The sequence below is a fragment of the Branchiostoma lanceolatum genome, chromosome 12 (assembly GCF_035083965.1).
Source record: "Branchiostoma lanceolatum isolate klBraLanc5 chromosome 12, klBraLanc5.hap2, whole genome shotgun sequence".
In the NCBI taxonomy this organism is placed as follows: Eukaryota; Metazoa; Chordata; class Leptocardii; order Amphioxiformes; family Branchiostomatidae; genus Branchiostoma; species Branchiostoma lanceolatum.
Window position 1 is genome coordinate 16,944,025 of NC_089733.1, and position 20,067 is coordinate 16,964,091.

General features: G+C 43.6%; 1 protein-coding gene across 1 annotated transcript; it reads right to left on the reverse strand.

The window, feature by feature from the left end:
* Positions 1 to 3,963: 3,963 nt before the first annotated feature.
* LOC136445976 (homeobox even-skipped homolog protein 2-like) lies at positions 3,964 to 14,711 on the reverse strand. Its single transcript, XM_066444235.1, has 3 exons — positions 14,201 to 14,711; positions 11,975 to 12,138; positions 3,964 to 5,585 (listed from the first exon to the last, which is right to left on the reverse strand). The coding sequence occupies exons 1-3, from the start codon at positions 14,700 to 14,702 to the stop codon at positions 5,067 to 5,069; spliced, it is 1,185 nt and encodes a 394-aa protein (XP_066300332.1). The 5' UTR covers positions 14,703 to 14,711; the 3' UTR covers positions 3,964 to 5,066.
* Positions 14,712 to 20,067: the final 5,356 nt, after the last annotated feature.

The window sequence follows — 20,067 nt, forward strand, 5'->3', positions numbered from 1 at the left end:
TGTGTAGAGAGAAACAACCTTAATTTTGTCATAATAAGCCATAATTCCATAGACGCATGGTATGATATAATCGATGATAAGTTTGATTATGACAAATCATAAGATTGCACCGTTGTAACAAGCATCGTTAGACATGTTTTAGTACGATATTATGAAGTACTCAGTGACATTGTATTAAGACTCATGGGACATGGGTTTAGTTTACACGAGTCGCAATTTATTTTCCGTTTAGCACTATTAGTACATCATATACTACATGTGTCATCTATGTACATACGTGTGTGTACGTGTAGATACATGCTTAGTTGAGTGATACCCCTAACAAAACTGTAGTGTTTTCTTACTTCCTCTTTCTTGGAAGGTTTTGGGTATATCAGACCATTCTTATCTTGGTTATCTCGGGTAAAAAACGCATAAATGCGCAACAAGCAAACACACAAACAAACAAACAACATATAAGCTATAACTCTCGTGGATTGGGAAATTGAATCAGTTTTTTTCTCGAGTATTCATTGCGATTATAATCAAAAGTAGACAGTTTTGTGTTGAAGCAAAATCCGGCGAGCACCAGTCAGACTCGTACATCTGTTTGACTTTGTTAGGAAAATAACTTGCTGCTACTTCTCGATAATCTCCAAGTAGATCTCCACGGTGCCAAAATCGTACAAGCTAGCCAGAGAAGCTCCAGTCAGCCAGGGAAGTTGTCAGGCACCAATTGAAACTCCTTCTGCAGTTGGATACGGTCTTTGCAACCGTCGGGTCTGCTTGGAGACTAACCTCTCGTGACCTCTCGCGAGGGTGGCGTTCATAAGTAATTTGAATCCTTTTGTAACACGAATTGCGATTAACCCTGTCATGAAACAAAGGACAATCTCACTAATCAAAATGAATGTAATAAACAAGAACAAATTGGACAGACGTGGAGAAAGAGTGGACGCGAAAACCGTCACCATTGACTACGCTTCTCATAAAGAACCAGGCCATGCAAACGCGCTCATTACATATATAAGGAGAAGCCTCCGAGAAGGCAACATTATCTAGTGGGTCATGGACTTTCTTGTCACCAGTCAGCTAGTGTTTTTGCCTCCACGTACAATTCTACCAATTAAGCGTCTGCAGAAAACCGATAACTAGCCTCAGTGAAATGATGACTGGATCATCAACCTAAATGTTTTTCTGATAGCGCAATCAAGTCCATATTACAGAGGTGCACATCGTGACAGAGGACCACACCGAAACGCGACCCCAAATCACAGCTTGGGACGAAAATTACAGGTCTGGACATAGACTAATAATTATCTGGTGCCAAGGAATTTTGATTGTTCTGAAATTATTACTCTTTATTCCCTACATAAGATTTTCAAACGATTTTAAGGTGTGAATGTGAAAGGCCTAAGAGGCAATATTCACACAAGAGTTGGCAAACATGTCGCGTAATAGACGCAGAAACGATTGAATACTTATCATTGTTAGCTTACGACATACCGAGGCTTCTTCGATAACTCCTGTCTTTGCTTACGATGCATTTAAGTTTTACCCACGGCTTCCCCTGGCCTTACAGTCTATTTAAATAGCACAGAAATAGTAATATCCCTTATGAAAATAGATAACCATGTAATACTTAGTATAGGCTCCACCTGTCCGAACATTTACAGCCTTAAGAAGCGATAAGAAGGTGAACCTGTAGTACAATGTACATACTAGTATACATAAGCCATTGAAAATGTAGTAAGATATCATATTCTTATAGACTATCATTGTAACTATACGTCTCCTTTATCACCATGACCTGTACTTAGCTTGTAAGATAAGATAAGCGTACAATAAAAGTTTTTAATCCATTGTTATATCATTATTAACAAGACATTGTTATATCATTGCAACGGTAGTAAGATATCATATTCTTATACCATTGTAATTGTACGTCTGCTTTATCAACATGACCTGTACCTAGCTTGTAAGGCCGGAAGCGTACAATAAAGGTCTTTCATTCATGAAAATAGTGAAAATACATCTAGTTTGTGTTGCATCGTGGAACTCGGTATCTTAGAATGTTGAATAGTTTTCAATCTTCAAGTTGTCGCCGAATTCTGTATATTTCTTTAGAAATAATTTCAGTTTCTTAACACGTCCACTCAAGATAGTCACATATTTGAGAATCCTATCATGGCATGCAGCGGATTTGTAAAACATTCTAATTGAATATGATTTGAGCATGATTTGCATAATATTGTGATCTTAAAAATGTAATATGATTTATGAATTTGATTTTAAATCTTTAGGGTGTTCTCTGAAGTTAAGTGAGCAACTGATTTCCAAGGGAGCCCTTACAAAACCATATCATTTTGCTGTATGAATGATGCTTGAGGTATGACTCCGTATGACTCAGTTGTTGCTATAATGAAGGAACACAGGCGCTAAAACCTACGTGAGTGGGGATCTCACTCGATCCCAGGGTGATTAACACCATCATCAGCCCACGGTACCCTGGGGACGACGGGCATCATCCCCGACATTTCACCCCGGCCCGTATTACCCATCAAACCCATTACGCACAGAACGTGGGTCAGTTCCTATGGAATACGTCTAATTGGGTAATGACTTTCTGCGCTGTCTACAGAATACGCGTTAGTCTGACACGGATAGACTACATATCGGTGCGTGGTACTGTGCACTGTCTGATGTTTCGGTCCCATTTCCAATCCGGGGCCCGACCGGGCTGTTTGCGATAATGAAAAATAAAAAAAATGCACATCAAGATAATACACAATATATGTTTAGGAGTAATTTCTTTGCAGTCTGTGTCTTTTGTTGTCTCTAATATCATATCTTTCGTTCCCACAGGCTGCCCGGCCGGGCCCCGGATTGGAAATGAGACCGAAGCATTACTATACGGGCTAGCGGTATCATAGGCTAGCTTTTCATTCAAAATGTCAAATTCTGTGTGCCAATTGACTACTTGTTTTCACCCCAAGAATCTTTGAAAACTGTCCGAGAAGATTGATGATACTGGTAATTAGTAGATGGAAAGCCTATGTATTTTCTCGAGTTATTGATAGAATTGAGTAGAAAAAGAACCCAACACACTTATCGCGAAGATTTTATGTGTTTGGCTAAAACTAGCTAGTTGAAAACGCATCATGCTTCGCCCCAGTTGACGATGATAACGAGAAAAAAAGTGGCCTTTACCAGAGACATTTGTTTGCCGAAAAATTGGCCAGAATTAACAGCGAAATTAGATGGCCATAGACTAGAGTTGCATGTTAGCAATTCCTCTGACATACTGTCCTACCTATTTAATATTTAGCAATTTTTTGCTGTTACTTTTTTTTTCAGCAGACCAATGAATCTGATAGAGCTAGAGACTAACGTTTAGCGTAAATATATTTGGATGACTTATGATCACCGTATGGCCATTTCACAACCACTAACTGTCTTCATTTGAATGATCGGTCAGAAGAAAAGTTGTCTGCCATACTGAGCGTCTGTCTGAACCGTGTTCTCTCCCTAGGAGTCCCAGTAAATGTTAATTAGCCACTGGTGGCATCTAGTCGTAATTGCGACCATCCAAGCCTTTGATTATGCCCTTCCTCGCCGTATGGAACCTTTTCTCGAGGGCGCCCGCCTCGCATTTTTGCTCGGAGCTACGTCCTTTCAGTATTTATTAGCTACTAATGCAGAGAATGAAGACGCCATCCTGGTCATCAATGGCTCGTCTGTTGGTGCTGTCGGCACGGCGCTTTGATCCAACGACCCCCTACTCACTAAATACGTCATTAGCCTACATTACAATGTGAGCACTCGACAAGAAAAGCGTGGCTCAATGACAACCCACAAGACGTCAAGTCTTCACAAATATTTATATCATGAAGTGAAATCCAAGTGGAAAACAGGTATTTCCTTAGCATAGATAGATAAATAAATAAATAGATAGATACACAATCATTGTGGAATAGAAACGAGTTGACAAAGAAACTGGCTACCAGCAGCTTCACTAGTTAACTTTTTATTGGCATATCTACATAAGTGGTACAATCATCCCACCAATCATACAATTGTGGCGAAAACACAACAAGGCAGCCGACGATCGCTGAAGAAACGGTTGTGTGGAATTCGAGTGAAGGTTTCATGTGTTGGCATCAACGTTAACGTTTGTGTTCGACTCCGTTTTGGACACGAGAAGGAACAATGTGGTGTAGATAGGACCAGACGCCGCCATGGGCGTAGAGCTTTCCACTTTTCAAACACGATCAGTTGTGATGATTCAATGACATGTTCCAGTTTCCACAGTTTGGCGGGTCTAGTCACCCGTGTCATACAATTACGCGGCGAATGGCGCGTACAAAATGTCCACAGATGAATCGACGGCATTAGGCCCTCCGAAAATGTACTAATATATACATTTACACAGCTGAATTCTTGTACAATGATACACTAGCTTTGACCATATCAACCAATAAGTGGTCAAATACACGATATATATAACAATAAGTAAAAGATACTGAAAAATACATTTTAGACCTCGTGCAAAAGAAAATATAGTCATAACAGATAACACTAATATCTCTTTCGTCCAGTGCAAGAGTATACAAATATGTACAAGTCGTTTCAAATATCCTTGCGTATCTCTCTCTCTATATATACTACACATTATACGTCTGTATCACAACGAACAATCCATGCCTTCTCTCCATACATATAGAACTCTGGTCGATAAATTTTGTTCCAAGTTAGTAGAAAAGTCTTCGCGTGATTGTACAATAGACAGCATTGTCAATGACAGCCTCTAAGTGCGTTTTAACAGCCCCTACCGACTACTCTATTTCTTCCTATGACTTCCATAAATGCCTAATAATAAGACTGTAACATAGGAAAAGTCGTTTGTGTGAACAGTAATTTTGGAGAGATTATGGCAGTGCAAATTTCATGTGGTGTGGTAGGTGGTAATTACCATTAAGCAGTTGTCCCAGTGCTCTGTTTCCCGTTCTTTGAAGTCGGTAAAATTACATTCGAGATGACAAGTTCGCCCCAAGCGGGAAAAATTACCGTTTGTTCGAGCCCCGAAGTTATCTGGTGAGCGTAGGGGCGACCTCTGTGGTGGCTGTGGCGGGTTCTGGCTTGGAGAAGTGAGAGAAGGGGGAGAAGATGGGAGAGTCGCTGGTGCTGCTGACTCTTGTCGGACACGGCGTCAGGAAATCCGGCGTCCTCCCCGCTCCCGGCGTGCACTGCGTGCCGTAACATCCGTACTGGCAGTTACAAGAGGAGGAAGGGGTCCCGTACAGCGCGGGGGGTCTGGGTGGGGTACCGTACAATAAGTCCCGTGCGGTGCTGGGTACCCTGAAGTACGGATGTGTGAGGGATCGGAACGCGTCCGGCGCTCTGAGGGGGGAGGGGTAAGGGGTCGCTCCAGGGGCGAAGGCCGACATGTTGGGGTAGTAGTGCGGCAGCATGGTGCCGGGGTAGGGGTATCCCAGTGCGCCTGCGTGTCCCATCATGTAAGCACAGAAGTTGGGATCCGCGGGATGAGGCCAGGTGAGGGCCAGTCTCTGCCGCTTGTCTTTCATCCGCCGGTTCTGGAACCACACCTGCAAGCAAACAAGAACGCCATTGGTCAGACAGGCACAGACATTCTGTTACGAGCATCTAATATAACATTCTTCATCAATAGTCAATACCTAGGCCAAAGACATACCTCAACATAGTCGATACCACACCTGCAAGCAAACAAGAACGCCATTGGTCAGACAGGCACAGACATTCTGTTACGAGCATCTAATATAACATTCTTCATCAATACCTAGGACAAATTCATACCCCAGCATAGTCAATATCTGAGCGGATACATTGGTAAGTAACAACATACATGTTTACTGACAGAATACTCACAAAATCCTAGGAGAGAAATAAAATTTTTGTTCCACCCTGAGAATCAAAGGCCGAATCAAAGATATTGTTGCTAGATTATAAATATGATAAGCTAATATTAGTCGGAGACAACTATCCATCGTGTGAGTATCCTTAAAAGAATCGCTATAACACGTACAGACTCTAGCAGGTGAACAGATAGCTCACACGCCACCGTTGGTCCCACAAACGAAGTACGCGCCACACAGTTTCATTCGCAAACGAGTTCCGACCCAAAGGGCTCTTTACGACTCCGAGCTGACCAGAAAATATCCGAGGGCACATTTGCAATGGTAATCCATAACATCGTACACGTCCGCCGCTACATGACCTTATCTATCCCCTTACAACGGCGAACTAGATCCCAGAATTTCAAATATGTGTATGAATAACATGAAACGGCGATGATAAAAGAAACACGCGCGCCTAGGTGTATCTGCACGCGACATAGTATTAACACCTGCCACGTTAGAGTGACATGTAAACATCGGATACATGCGGACAATTCCCCCCGCATGCTTAGCTACACTGGTGCTTTTTTGTTTCCTGATTTTACAATGGTTTCCAATTTTACAACGCTCAATATAACCCAAATACCTTCCTGCACTATACGCGTATTTCAAAAGATAATGCGTATACGCTACACATACTTGTCGAACAAATGACATCTGTTTTCTACTTTACACGTGGCTCGTTAAACAAGACGATATACAAACAATATACCCAATTTAGAAATTAGATTTCCTTTATGACCAGATACATTTCCTCGTAAACCTAAACGAACACCGTGCTTTCTAAGGTCTTGTCCTTATGAATGCGTAGCACCAATTCCGACAATAGATATGTACATAACATAACAATGCGCCAGTAAGGACAGGGAATAGAACTATGACACCAGTTTTTCTATCTTTACAAAAATTCGCAAGAGATCGTGCTATGTTATTATGCACATTGAGATGTGATTTTTTTAACGATTCTCATCCCAAAAGGCAAGCGCAAAATAAAGAATAAAAATGTAAAGAAACGTCCAGAAAAATTCTTTCACTATCTTAGTGAAAAATTGTTTAAGGTCAGAGGCTATAGATCGTACGGGATATCGCAATGTCGTATCAGTAGGTCCCACCGCTTTTAGGAGCTCTCGTCGGAAGAAAAATGACGCTTTGCAAAGATGGCGTCGGGGCATTCTACAATCATAGATACGAGCGCCGAGATACAAGCGATTTTATCCCGAAAAAGCGCGAGGCAGACATGTAAGTAGTCCTGTTGGGCGATAGGTGGGTTCCAGCGATGATAGAATCTTAGTGGCGGCTAATATAACATTGAAACAAATGGGGCGGGTGTGCGGAGTAATTGAAAATATCATCAGAAAGAGCGATGTCAATCTGGAAAGAGAGAGGGGGTGGGAAAAGGTGGAAGAGTAGCCAAACGTAAAGGAGTGGGGTCAGGGAGTCAAGCGATGGGTTCTGTGTGGACCTGATCTTTGAAAAAGGCGGAAGTTTGTTGTATAAATGTGAGGGTAAAGGGGCTTGAGATTAAGCGGGGACTCACTAGGTACAGGTGCCGTGCGTGCCAAAGATGGTGAACGGGGTAGGGGAGAGCGTGAACGAAAATGCAGCACAAGCGTCCTCTAGGGCTTTGTCCAAATTCAATGCAGCCAAGGGAATTCCTGCTTAAAACTAAGCTCTTCTCATCTATTTTTCTTGATCTGTACAGTGTCGTCTTGTCACATTCATACGATCACGACAAGGAACCGTTTCATTTTGAAACGAGAGCCTTATGTCTAGATATTTGGCCACGGTTTCGTCAATATCTACGGTACCTGACGCCGCACCGCAACGCTACCCCAAGATGAATCCCCTTCCAATGCGGAGAGAAAAACAGATTTATTTGAAAAATTGCCTGCAAGATGGGAGCCACGTAGTGTAAGATGCATGCGACTGTAGAGAGAGATGTATTGATAGCAGGACTTATTACTACAGTCATATGTGAACCAATTTGTGAGGAAAAATGTGCTACATTACGTGAGATCATAACGCCTCATTTTTAGCGGGCCAGATGGCGGGTTGGCTCGTTATGACCGCATCATGCGAGCACTTCCGTCCGACAAGTTGGAGGATAGATGGATGGATTTCCACTTGAACTTGTAGGGGGCTGAGGAAGCGGCGGATCCTGAAAGAAACCGGCTACTAATTCTGACAGAGTAGCCCTTAATGAATTCCTCTCTCGCCGGGGCCGGAGCGGAGTTGCACCAGAGGCCTTTGGAGTGGAGATTACGGCAGAAGTTGCCGCTTTGGGCAGCCGTTCCGACGGGGAATCGCGGAGCCAGTGCAAATGACCCCATACATCAAACCGCTCCTAAGTGGAGAGAAAAATGAGGGGAAAGATGCCTCCGCCACGCCGAAAGTAAAGCCCCGCCAGAGATAGGGTGATAATGTGGCGATATGGGCTCCATTAGTGTAATTTTTAAGAGAAGGAATGATGTAAATGATGAGAGGAATGATAGATGAAGGAGATGGAGCGGCGCTTAATGCTAAGTTTGGCAATGGGAAGAGAAGGTTCACTTAATCAAGCTTGCTTGAAACGCTGGGTAAAAAGCAGAGGCGTCGAGACCCTGCGGGCTTGGGCCGCTAAGCTACCGATAGCAGCCAGGACCCTCGTAAATATGCCAACTAACTCTCTTACAAGATGTAGTCTGGCGAGAAATCAGGCATGTTTAATAACGACAGGACAGAACTTTTAACGTCAGACCACTTTAAACCCCCGCCTTGAGCTGGACTTGAAAGTTAAGACTTAAGAAGTGTTGGACTTGGATGTACGTCAAGCAACTGCAGACAACTTGTGAATGAAGTTAACTTTCTGGTAGCTACACTGAATTACGAAGTAACCAAACCAAAGGGAAGAAAATACAGGTGTGAGCCTTTTCGGTGTCTCAATTAGGCATAAATTCCAACCTCCTTGGTTGTCTGAAGGCGCTTTCATACTTTCTGTGTCTGGTTCTTTTAACACACCACAAAACAAGAAACTGGTAGTGAGAGTTAGCCTCCACCAGGCCTTCCTACAGGGGTATGGATCGTAGAATTTGGCAAAAAAGCCTGCGAATGAAACCCTCCGGTGGCCAAACTTCTCTGGCAAATATTCTCCCTATAGCTGGCGTAGTTAGTCTGGCAAGGACGAAGTGAGAGTAGTAAAAGCGAATAACGATGAGACTTCACAACAATACAGTTCTACCTCAAATTCTGTGACATTTAGCCCCACTGAGGAAAAAGACTTGAAGAAAAATATGTTTGAACAATCAAATTGATTCTAAACTTCCTTGGTTTGTACCAAGGCTAAAAATCCTTGTGTGCACTAAAGAGCCTAAGAAATGGTTGCAATTAGCAGCCAATTAAATTTTCACCCAATAAATGCAGGAACGGTCCTAATCTAGAACTCCAGACTAGCAGATGTTATTTCATCCGTTTGTGTCTGTAGTCTGACAGGGCATAAATGTACTCTCCAAGCAGAGCTAGGGTTTCGGCTGGTTTTTGACGTGTTTTTAGGCGTTTTTGTCATGCCTTCTACTTTGTCATCGTTTTTGTTGTGTCGAACGCCTAAAAACACGCCTAAAAAACGCCTAAAAACACGTCAAAAACCAGCCGAAACCCTAGCTCTGCTTGGAGAGTAGCATAAATGTACATATATATTCTGCCAGTGCGAGACTATTGAGGGAAAAAATTAGCAGTCTCCTGCGTAGCCCTTCTGTGTGGTTAGCAGTTTTCTATGACTTTTTTCTAATATGGCCAAGCTTGATCGGTACAAAAAAACATAGAATTGTCTCTAGTATTTTACTGTTGTATTTCAATATACAGTAATTGTAATGTTAAGTAGTCCGCAAAATCAGCTTGGCTGCCTGGCGCTCCACTATGTATTGTCTTGTTGCAATTTTTAATAAAGAATAAAACCCATAGAAAAACGCCAGCCACCACAAGAGGCTAGAAATTCCGAGGGTATCCTCAACATTGGAGGGTAACAAGAGTCATCATTAGGTCTTCCTGTTTCGTCAGCATCTTTCTTATCTACATTTCCTGTCCGACAGATTTTTATTCATTGAAAGGGTTAGGCTTGTAGCAACTCTAATTTTCACTTTAAGACATAAGTCCTAGTACTAGCCGAGCGCCGTAATTTTTTTTGCCATCTTCGCGACAGTTTTTAACCCACCAGTCCAGTCGTACAATACATTTCTAAGACCAGAGAACAGAACACTGAACATAGCCGCTTGTTCGGTAACGTTTACCTCGTGTGGGACAGGCAGGTGGCTGTGTTGTGTCGAACGTCACTTTTTGTGAGTAAGCTGTTTTCAGCATGGGTGCAATTAGGAACCGGAAATCCACCATTATGGTCAGACACAAAGTGGATACCGCCGCTAACCTCAAACAGAGAGACTACACGGCTTTTATTTTCAGCGGACATTCATGGCGGTACAAGGAACTGGACAAGACTGGTGACTTCTGTGATCAAAGATGTCTTACTAAGAAGCGATTCCGCCGAGGTTCTGAGGAAGATTCTCGGCGGGGGTTCTTATCACAGAGGCGCCACCCACCCCCCTCCGCCATTTTCTTTGGCGGGAATCCCAGAGGAAATGTTGTGTGGAGCCTGGTCACATGGCTTGTGTTAGAAGATCGTTTAGTTGAGTCAACAGAGGAGGACAGCCGACGTTTATGGGGGCCTGTGGCGAAGGAGCCGTCCGGTGTTCCCGCGCTCATTATCCCTCCCCCCAGTGATAATGGACTCTACCTCCCCTTGTCAGAAGCCCTGTCTGTCAGACAAGAGATGACTCTACGTTCTTAATGCTTAGCCTCCACCAGGCCTTCCTACTGGCGTATTGATCGTAGAATTCGTAAAAAAAAGGAATAATCAGCCAGAAGAGTCAGTCCACGGTGAGGGTCAATTTCGCCCGCTTGCAAATGAAACCCTCTGGTGGCAAAACTTCCCTGGCAAATATTCTCCCTATGCTATAGCTGGCGTAGTTAGTCTGGAAGAGACTACTAAAATGGTCTGGTAGCTATAGGGTGTAGACTACATCTTTTCCTTACAAAATTATCATTATGACATAATATACAACCATGGTGAAATATATATATAACGACTACAACAACACGTAGGTGGCTAAGGTAGTTCGAAGATAACGTTTATAATTATTAAAGAAACCGAACCCAATAAGTTAGAACTTAGTGTCAGTAGCTAAGACTAAAGTACTAGTAGTCATATGCTATTTTGTTATCATTGTCTGTACGTCCACTCCGTGTTACATGTAAAATGTACTTGCAATTAGCCTACAGGCAGGAATTTGCAATAAACTTTCAATATTATTTGGGGCCCTTTCTGATGTTAAACAAGAAAGCACCCTTTCTCAGAAACCAGTCATAGGAGACACGGTAATTTGCGTTGACGTTAAACGTTTAAGTTCGTGTGATTCAGACGATGGGTATTTAGAACGACTTCATTTCTGACAACATTTAAGTTAACCCCAATAGCTTCCATAGGGAGGTACTACCGACTGTGATCACCGACAATACCAAGGGTAAGAATTTGTTTGGGTTCCAAAAAGAAGTCGAGATTCTCAGCAACCAAAATCTCAACCTAACTCTGATGTAATTTCCAACTCTTCAACGATGATTTCCGGAGCTAAACCCACGTGCCTCTGAGTCTGTCACATCCAGCCATATATCTTCAAGTCTCGAAGAAAATCAGAATAAAGATGTTTTCGATTCTCGTGTCACGGCTTCATCTCGGTTACAAATTTGCGGCTGGGTTCACTCCCACCATGTGCCCCTCCCACGTGTTGTTGTATCGTTGTTTTAGCCTCTACCAGGCTCCAGAGAGTAGGATGAAAAGAGGAGAAATTGGCCAAATAGACAGAAAAACATGCAAGAGGAGTTATAGTCTGTTATTAGGGGTACCCTTTCTTCGTAGCCGACTCCCTTAGCATACTATTCACTCTATTTGGCCAATTTCTACTACTAGTATTTTTCAGCCACCTCTGGAGCCTGGTAGAGGCTAGTTTATCTGTACACAAGTATTGTTGTCTTACCTTGATGGTTGTCTCCGGTAGGTTGAGCTGCGCGGCCAGCTCGCATCTCCTCGGGCGGGAGACATAGTTCTCCCGATAGAACTCCTTCTCGAGCCGCGCTAGCTGTTCCCGGGTGAACGCCGTCCTGTACCGCCTCACGTTACCCGCGTCTCCGTCTGAATTTTCTGATAAAAACCCGGAGAACAAAAGAGTAGGAATAAAAACTTATTATCCTCACTGATCTATGATCAATATTTTCACTAACCTCCCCGACAAAACCACCCCGGTGCCGTTATTAGAACCTTGATGCCCAATTTTATTAGCTATCATCTAGAGTAATGCGCTTGGGGTGTATATTGGCCGCCAATTGTTTTGGGTAAATGGATTCGCACTGTGTACATCTTTTGTCTTTCCAGTCGTGTTCTCGTTTCTGGTGTTTTTGGTACCATTTTTTATTTTATTGTACAGCTAGACATCGGTGATAAACTTGTCGGTCTGTACCCCGTCAAACTTAACGAGTTTTCCCTTCCTAGGTTACTCGCAGACCATTGTTTTAAGACACTGAACAGGGCCCGTGTGTTTTTTTCCTCCTCGGTTGTCTAATTCGTCATCTGTGTGAAGAAGAGTGGGGCCGACTGCTCTGTGAATGGGGAGCAGGCTATCGCGTGCCGCCACCAAGAAAGACATGTCGGCCATTTGCATGCTTAATCTTTTAATATCAATCAAAAAGACGGCGAAGGAACAATAGCAGAGCCCTGTCATGCATGTAACGTACATAGCGCTTACAACAACAATGTAATGTGATAGGCAATACTTATATTGTGATGATGATCTACAAAGGTAAATACAGGCTTCCGACACAGGCCCAAACTACAGTGTCTGCAAGTGGTTTTGTTATGCTTATGACGCTTTGTTGACGACACAATACAACAAACGGTATCGCTCTAATCCGCAGTTTTGCTTTCAATTGGGCAGTTAAAAAGGCGAGCTCGCGCGCCGCAGAACTCTGTGGGGATTTGCTTTGCCTGGCTCCACTGGCACGAGGCCTGATGCGAACCGACAGTTCCCGTCCGTTTGCTCCGACAAGTTATGACAACAATTTTTCATGATTTGAGAGGATTGCATGTTAACGGACAGATGATGAGCACACCCACACGCTAACCTGCGATAGGCGCGCTTACACGTCTGTTTAATGGAAAAGATATTGAAAACGGCCTGGCCATTTTCTTTTTATTGCAGCCACGAAACAAAGCAAGATGATAAAAAAACCTAAAACCTAATTTCAGCCTCGTCAAAAATGTCAGAACACCATCCCCGTACGAATAATGTACACAGCAAAAGCAGAAATACGCCTAATTTGAATCAACAATTACAATTGGTGACAGAAAAAGTATAGGCTAGCCTCACAGACAGACTACATGACCCTCAATTTAGCTAAAAGAAGAAACAGACGACCGGAAACAAGCCTAAATCGCAGGCCAGTTTTGCGGTGGTAACAGAAGTCGAATTCGAGGTAAGCTGTTTGCAGTGGTGTGTGGAAGAATTAGCGCCCTAATGCGCGTTCCACGGCAAACAGTTAATGGCCGTTTGGTATGGCTTCTGTTTAGTGTGTAATTTGTAGGCAAACAGACGTGTTGTCCAGAGCTTTTGTTACATGAAGTGGGCTGAAGTGTGTTTCTAGTTCTGAGACAACATTCGGAGTTTAGTTGTTACAAGAGACTCGTAAGAAAGGCGTACCGCTTTACAAAATAAAGTCTGTAACATAATGATGTACGTGGCGATAACATTAACAAATTTCTCTCACTTTACGGACCAGTGTTGTTGAAAATACCATGTTTCATTTTCAGTGAAAGTTGTGGTGGTACTGATCTACACAATGTTATAACTTGCTCCAAACCCGCATAAAATAAACAGAAGCGTAGTAGATGTTACTTGGTAGTAAAGGAAGAGACCAAAACAGAAGCCTTTCGTAAAAATACAGAGTGACGCTCCCGCTCGTCAAAAGTTGTTGTCCCGGAGCGGCTGGCAGACGACATGCATGTTGTCCCGGCTTGTTCTGACGGAAAAGCATGTCACTAAGAACTGATAAAGGGGTTAATTTCCCCACAAAGCCAGCGGACAAAGCCCTCTATTTACCTCAAGTAGCGGCGGGCCCGAGATTGGAGCGGGGAAACCTCAACACCACTCGGAAAAAAGAACTTGAGTGAAGTCTTCTAATCACTCAGAAGTTGAAGGATCTTCACTTACCGGAGCTTGGTTTCTTGGGACTGTTCTTGTCGCTCAAGGAATCGCCCAGGAGGTCTTTAGAGTCAGCCATTCTATCCTCCAGGCCTTCCTTTCCGGGCAGGTCGCCGTTGACAGGCGATGGTGTTCGCGGTAGGTCGGGGTGCAGGCCCGAGGTCGGCGGGTCCCGCGCCGGGCTCGCGCCGGAAGCCGGTCTATCGCCGCCTTCGAACTCCGGAGTGAACCGGCTGCTGCGGCCGTCCGCCTTCGGGGCAGGGTGCGTCCTGTCCCCGTCGGCTGGCGGCATCTCCTCGGTGGTACTCGGCATGTTGTAGGTGGAGATCCTCGGTGGCACAAGCGCACCCCACTCCGATCGTACACCGACTGTGGGGAGAGAAGCACTCGCTTGAAGCTCGCTGGCCTTTATGACCATTAGTACTCTGGCCGGTTCAAAATAAAGCCAGGCGCATATGCATGCAGGTATATGAGGAAGTGTGAAATGTGCTGGGTAAAGGCAGTAAATCATTGGCGGGGCGGCCTTTGAGGGCTTGGCCGGGGGGACTGCCTCACGGCATTGTGATTAATATGAGTCGGACGCCAATTATCCCGTAATCGAATCATATCTATTGAGACGGCTACGCAACACTACGCGGAACTGTTCATATCTCGGCAGGGTGTTTCGCTCACTTTGTTTAGAGGTCAACAATTCAGTCTGTCTTTTAAGATTGAATCCGACAGGTTACGTGTCGAATTTGTTCAGATTTCAAGATTAAGAATTGGCGCCCTCGTTTGACAATTGGCGAAGCGGTGCACAAGCAAAGATCGCGAAAGTAGCCTATATAAAGTATAAGGCAAGTTATCCCTCTAAAAAAAAACTTTTTATTAAAATATTGAGTATCTCACCTAATTTTTCAAATGGATTCGGCGAAGTATCGAATCCGAAGGCCCGTGTGCAGGTACTAGGTCCACGCAAAGTGCAGTTGTCGTTGACCCCACCGGAAAACGGAAATAACCTTAGCTGACTTCCCCCGAAATGCTCGCACTCTCTCCTTCTCTCTTCTATCTGATAATCTCAGTTCCAGTGAAGGCTGCCACCGAACATCAAGAGTATATATAGCCAACAGTCATCAGTGTATTAATAAAACAATAATGCACCATCATTGGACGTAATACGCAATCTATATGCATGCTAACTACTGACAATGTAGGCCCTCATAAAACCAAAATTATCGCGATCACAAGCACGATATCGGGCCCGCCATAATTTAATTAGGATTGTACTTATGCCGCTATAATGGACCTAGTGAATTTCCTCTACAGACGGAGGTCTCCCTCTTTTGAGGCGCGCTGATTCCAGCCTGTCGGCAGAACTGTTCAATTTCAACCAGATAAATTTCAATTTCGGCTAAAGAGCCCGCCTAGGTTAATGGCTCGGGCTGTTCGGCTCGGCGGGGATATCAGACGGTCCCTCCGCCGACTTTTCCAGCCCCACCCGGTACCCATGCCCCTTTGTTGAACCGACACTGAGAAGCGATTATTTCTCTTTTTCATCTCTCTTTACACACTAATATTGGTAAAATTCATAATGCTGTCCCAGCGTGCAATAAACATTATAAGGAATGATCCCACGATGCATGGCGAGATCTAGTCCCGTGCGTTGTCGGATCATCGTCTGTTTTCTCTGGCTGAGCCCCAACAAATCCACCTGTCATCGGCTCCTCCTAATCCGTCATGTACACCGGTAATGATCATTAGGACAACCAAACGCGGAATAAAAGAACAAGATTATATCTAGATTGTGGCGCGGGAAAAATGGGGTCTACACCAGTCCTGTCCATAACGTGGCGCTTTTTAGTTTGATTTATTCCAGGGCCCATTCTACGGGATAATATTCCGTTGTAGCTTAATAGAATAGATTGAAAAGCGGGGCTGCCCCGGCCAAGCGATCGTTGACCATAACCGATCTGAAAGATTAGCATATAAATATCAGTATTTATGTCATTATGGGAGGTAGAATAAGGTACGGTGAGTAAAAACTTTCCGACGTATTTATGATCGCTGCCTCGTTGGGAGTTGATGTATATACCGTGGCCTACCGATTACAATGCATAACGCAGGTATTAACATATGAATATCTACCCATCTCTACTCTCTATCCATCTCAATCATTCATCATCCCGCCAGGAACACATGTAAGTCGACATTACCCTCACTCGGAGCAATCAAACAAGCAGGTTCAAATGTTAAGCGCTCTTGTTAGAGCTTCTTGTGGGGTGTTCAACCCGCGGGAAGATGAGGAATAATCCTCGGGGCCAGGGGGCAGGTCCCCCCGAGGACTCTTTCCTATCGAGCCGCTCTCCCTGGAGACGGGCTATATGTCAAGCGGCGTGTTAGCGACTTCTGGAGCCTGAACCTTCACTAACAAGTAATTATCTATGAAAAATGGGGCACGTCCCGCGCCTCCCTCCGGAACGGACCGGGTCACCGGCAAACTTCCCTCGGAGGATCGCGCGCGAGCTGCCGCAGACACGAGACGTCATCGCGGTAAATGTCAGGCGCTGAGAGAGGGGGAGGTGGTGGCGGGATCACTGGACCCCAGCCCGCGATCGAAGAAAGACCGAGCCCCTGACAGGGTAAAATTAATGTCTGTTATTTGATTCAGACCTTTGGGTTGCAGGGAAACATAATGAAGCAATTTGCCGCAGCTTGCTTAGCTTGTTCCACTTTGTGTCATCATGAATTTTAATGGCCTTTCCCCATTCTCTCTCTCTCACTTGCACATAGATAAACATTCTACTAAAAAGGGAATGTAGATATTTCCAGTTCTACAGTACATAAAAGTAATAAACATCATTTCACATAAAATGGAGTCGTCTGAACTGAAAACAAGGCTAAGAGTTTCTAATAATCATAGTACCCCCCTTACCTGCATTGGGACATGTCATTTGGCCCGGTAGGGGTGTCTTACCATGTCATTTTTCTTCTCGTTCCCCCTAAAATATAGTTTGAATGTAATGTGCCAATAAGAACGTAACGAATTCTGCAAAGACATGCAGATGAATATTTTGTATGTCGTAAATTTGTGAAATCTTTTTTCTGTCTTTCTTTTTTTATCGGCAGTTTTCACTAGTAGCGTCTATAGCACCCCCTGTGAATAGTCGGGTCCATCCACGGTAACAAGCAGTTGTGGCGTCTGTGCGTGGAAAATTGCAGTGATCACTACATAATGGCCGTGGGCTCATCATGGCCACTCGTGCCTTATCAAGGCTCGCATTAATACATTCCGAACATTAGTACGCGGGAGATTGGGGTGGGTTCGGCACAGCTGCCCCGCCAAATCGCCAATAACACGCCAATATCGGGCCGAGAAAATTTGGCGGGAACGTCACATGCCGCTGAGGTAAACTTACAGACGATAGTTTGTCGCTCTATCCACGGTCTGGACAAATCACACAATTCGGTTATTTTTTTTAATGATAATCAAAGAGAAAATTCTTGTTAAAGATATCTAGAGAGAATGAATATAGTGATGCCGCTGAGGTAAACTTACAGACGATAGTTTGTCGCTCTATCCACGGTCTGGACAAATCACACAATTCGTTTTTCTTTCATGATAATCAAGAAGAAAATTCTTGTGAAAGATCTAGAGAGAATAGAGCTGATATAGTGGTGTCGCTGAGGTGATGTTACAGACGATACTAGTAGTTTGTCACTCTATAAGCCAGTCTGGGTAAATTCTATACATTTTGGTTAATTTTTCTATGATAATCAAGAATAAAATTTTTGTCAAAGAAAGACTTGACTTGATATAGTGGCAAATAATAGTGCTATCGCGTTTTAAATAGATAAACAAGATACCAAAGTATCACCCAAACCTGACATTCGAAGAAAAACTAAAATTTCGTTTATATTGCTTTTTTTGAACGTCACGTATACATTTTTGTGTGTGCATGCGTGTGAACCACTGTATGTATACCACTCGGTAAAGCATGTTACAAAGAAACTATTGTATGTCCCGTTTTTATTATGTATTTGATGTTTTACGTAATAATTTATTCACATTTCTCAAATCAAGTACAACAGATTTTAAGAGACTCGATGCTACAGACGGATTTGAATACATCTTTAGATGCAACAACTCCCACAATGCAAAAATAGGTAAATATACAAAAGACTGCTTTATTCTAAGAAAAAATAGCGAAACTCATTATTAGCCCCACTCGATTGTAACACTGTATCGAAGACTTATGCTAGCCCTTATTGTACTGTATTGGTAATTAGGGTGTTAAGTTTCAGTCTGTACCTCTATTTTGTACTATGTTTGATAGTTGTTGCCATACGTATACATTGTACCGTGTACAATTGTCGTGCAATAATATTCTTCTATGAAGTGACTTTGCGTCCTTCATGTGGCACTTTCTGTGTGCAACATATGTCTCTTGATCTTTATATACATGTATGTTGAAAAACTATATAATCTATAAGGTTGTCCATGCCAATAAAACAGATGAAAATCGCTTCAAAATCACAAAATACAAAACTCTGCATTGTTTTACAAATTATTTGATGAACACAGTGCCATAATTCGTATCAATTTGATGTTAGAAATTTCTAAAGGCAACACAGAAACGAGAGGGAAATCTAAACTGATAAACCTTAATAAAAGTAGGTAGAGTTCAGGAAGAAATTTGCCAAATGGACAAAGAAAAGATAGAAACATAAACAGAAAAATGTAATGACAGCTAGTTTATATAAATCACCAATAAACAACAGTGCTAGTGCTGCAGCAAAAGTAAAGTATTGTAAATGTGTTATTATCACAGGGAAATATGCGCCCCCCCCTCCCTAGTCTCTATCAGACTAACCACACCGGCTATAGGGTATTAATATTTGCCAAATATTGATATTTGCCAGGGTTTCACTTGTAGCCTAGGATGGCAGATTGGACCCTCTCTCCGTAGCCGACGCCCTTAGCGTACTATTCACTCTATTTGGCCAACTTCTACTATTTTCCCTAGCCTCCACCAGGCCCTCTTACGGGCGTATGAATCGTAGAATTCGGCAGAAAAAGGAATAATTAGCCAGTAGAGTCAGTCCACAGTGAAGATCACATTTCGCCCGTTTAACGGAGCCTGCAAGTGAAACCCTGGCGTAGTTAGTCTGGTAGAGACTATATTTTCCCAGCCATCCGCGGGGCCTGGTAGAGGCTACCCCCCTCCCCAGTAATTTTTGTTCATGACAAATGGGAAAGGCGCCTTTTTGATGCGCATGTGCCAAATGGTTCTCGACACCGGGCCTTGAACTTACTGCAGATAAATGAATCGGAAAAGCTCAATTTACAGGCGGAAAATTGGACGTATGAGTTACAAATCCCCACAATTTTCCGCTGGAGCAAGAACGTGCCTAGATGGAGTGCTTCTATCAAAGGGACCGCTCGCTCATAATATTCATCATAAACTGAAAGAAAGTCCGGTCCAAAATTTTCACGAAAAATTGGGCAAACTGAAAAGAACAGAATCGAAGCTTCAATTCAAGTTTTCGGACGATAAAATAAAGGTACATCCGTTGCCATGGTTTCTACATTCCTACCGAGATGTCCCGGATGTCCGAGACAACACGACTGCGGAGCGACTTGTTGAGACGGCGGCAAATTGATAAGACACAAAGACAATTTGCTTAACGAGGCACGGAGACATTAGCGGTAAAGCTAAAGGGCGCAGATTAGAAGAAAAGCAGGCGATTAGGTGAGTTTTATGAGGGCAGCAGACACCGCGGAACTAGTCCGACCGGCCGCTTCGCGAGAAGGGCCCGGAAGGGGAGGGGCGCTGCGCCTGTAACGCCGCTGGACCGGCCAGATTATGGCTCATCATCGACATACAACGACGGTCAAT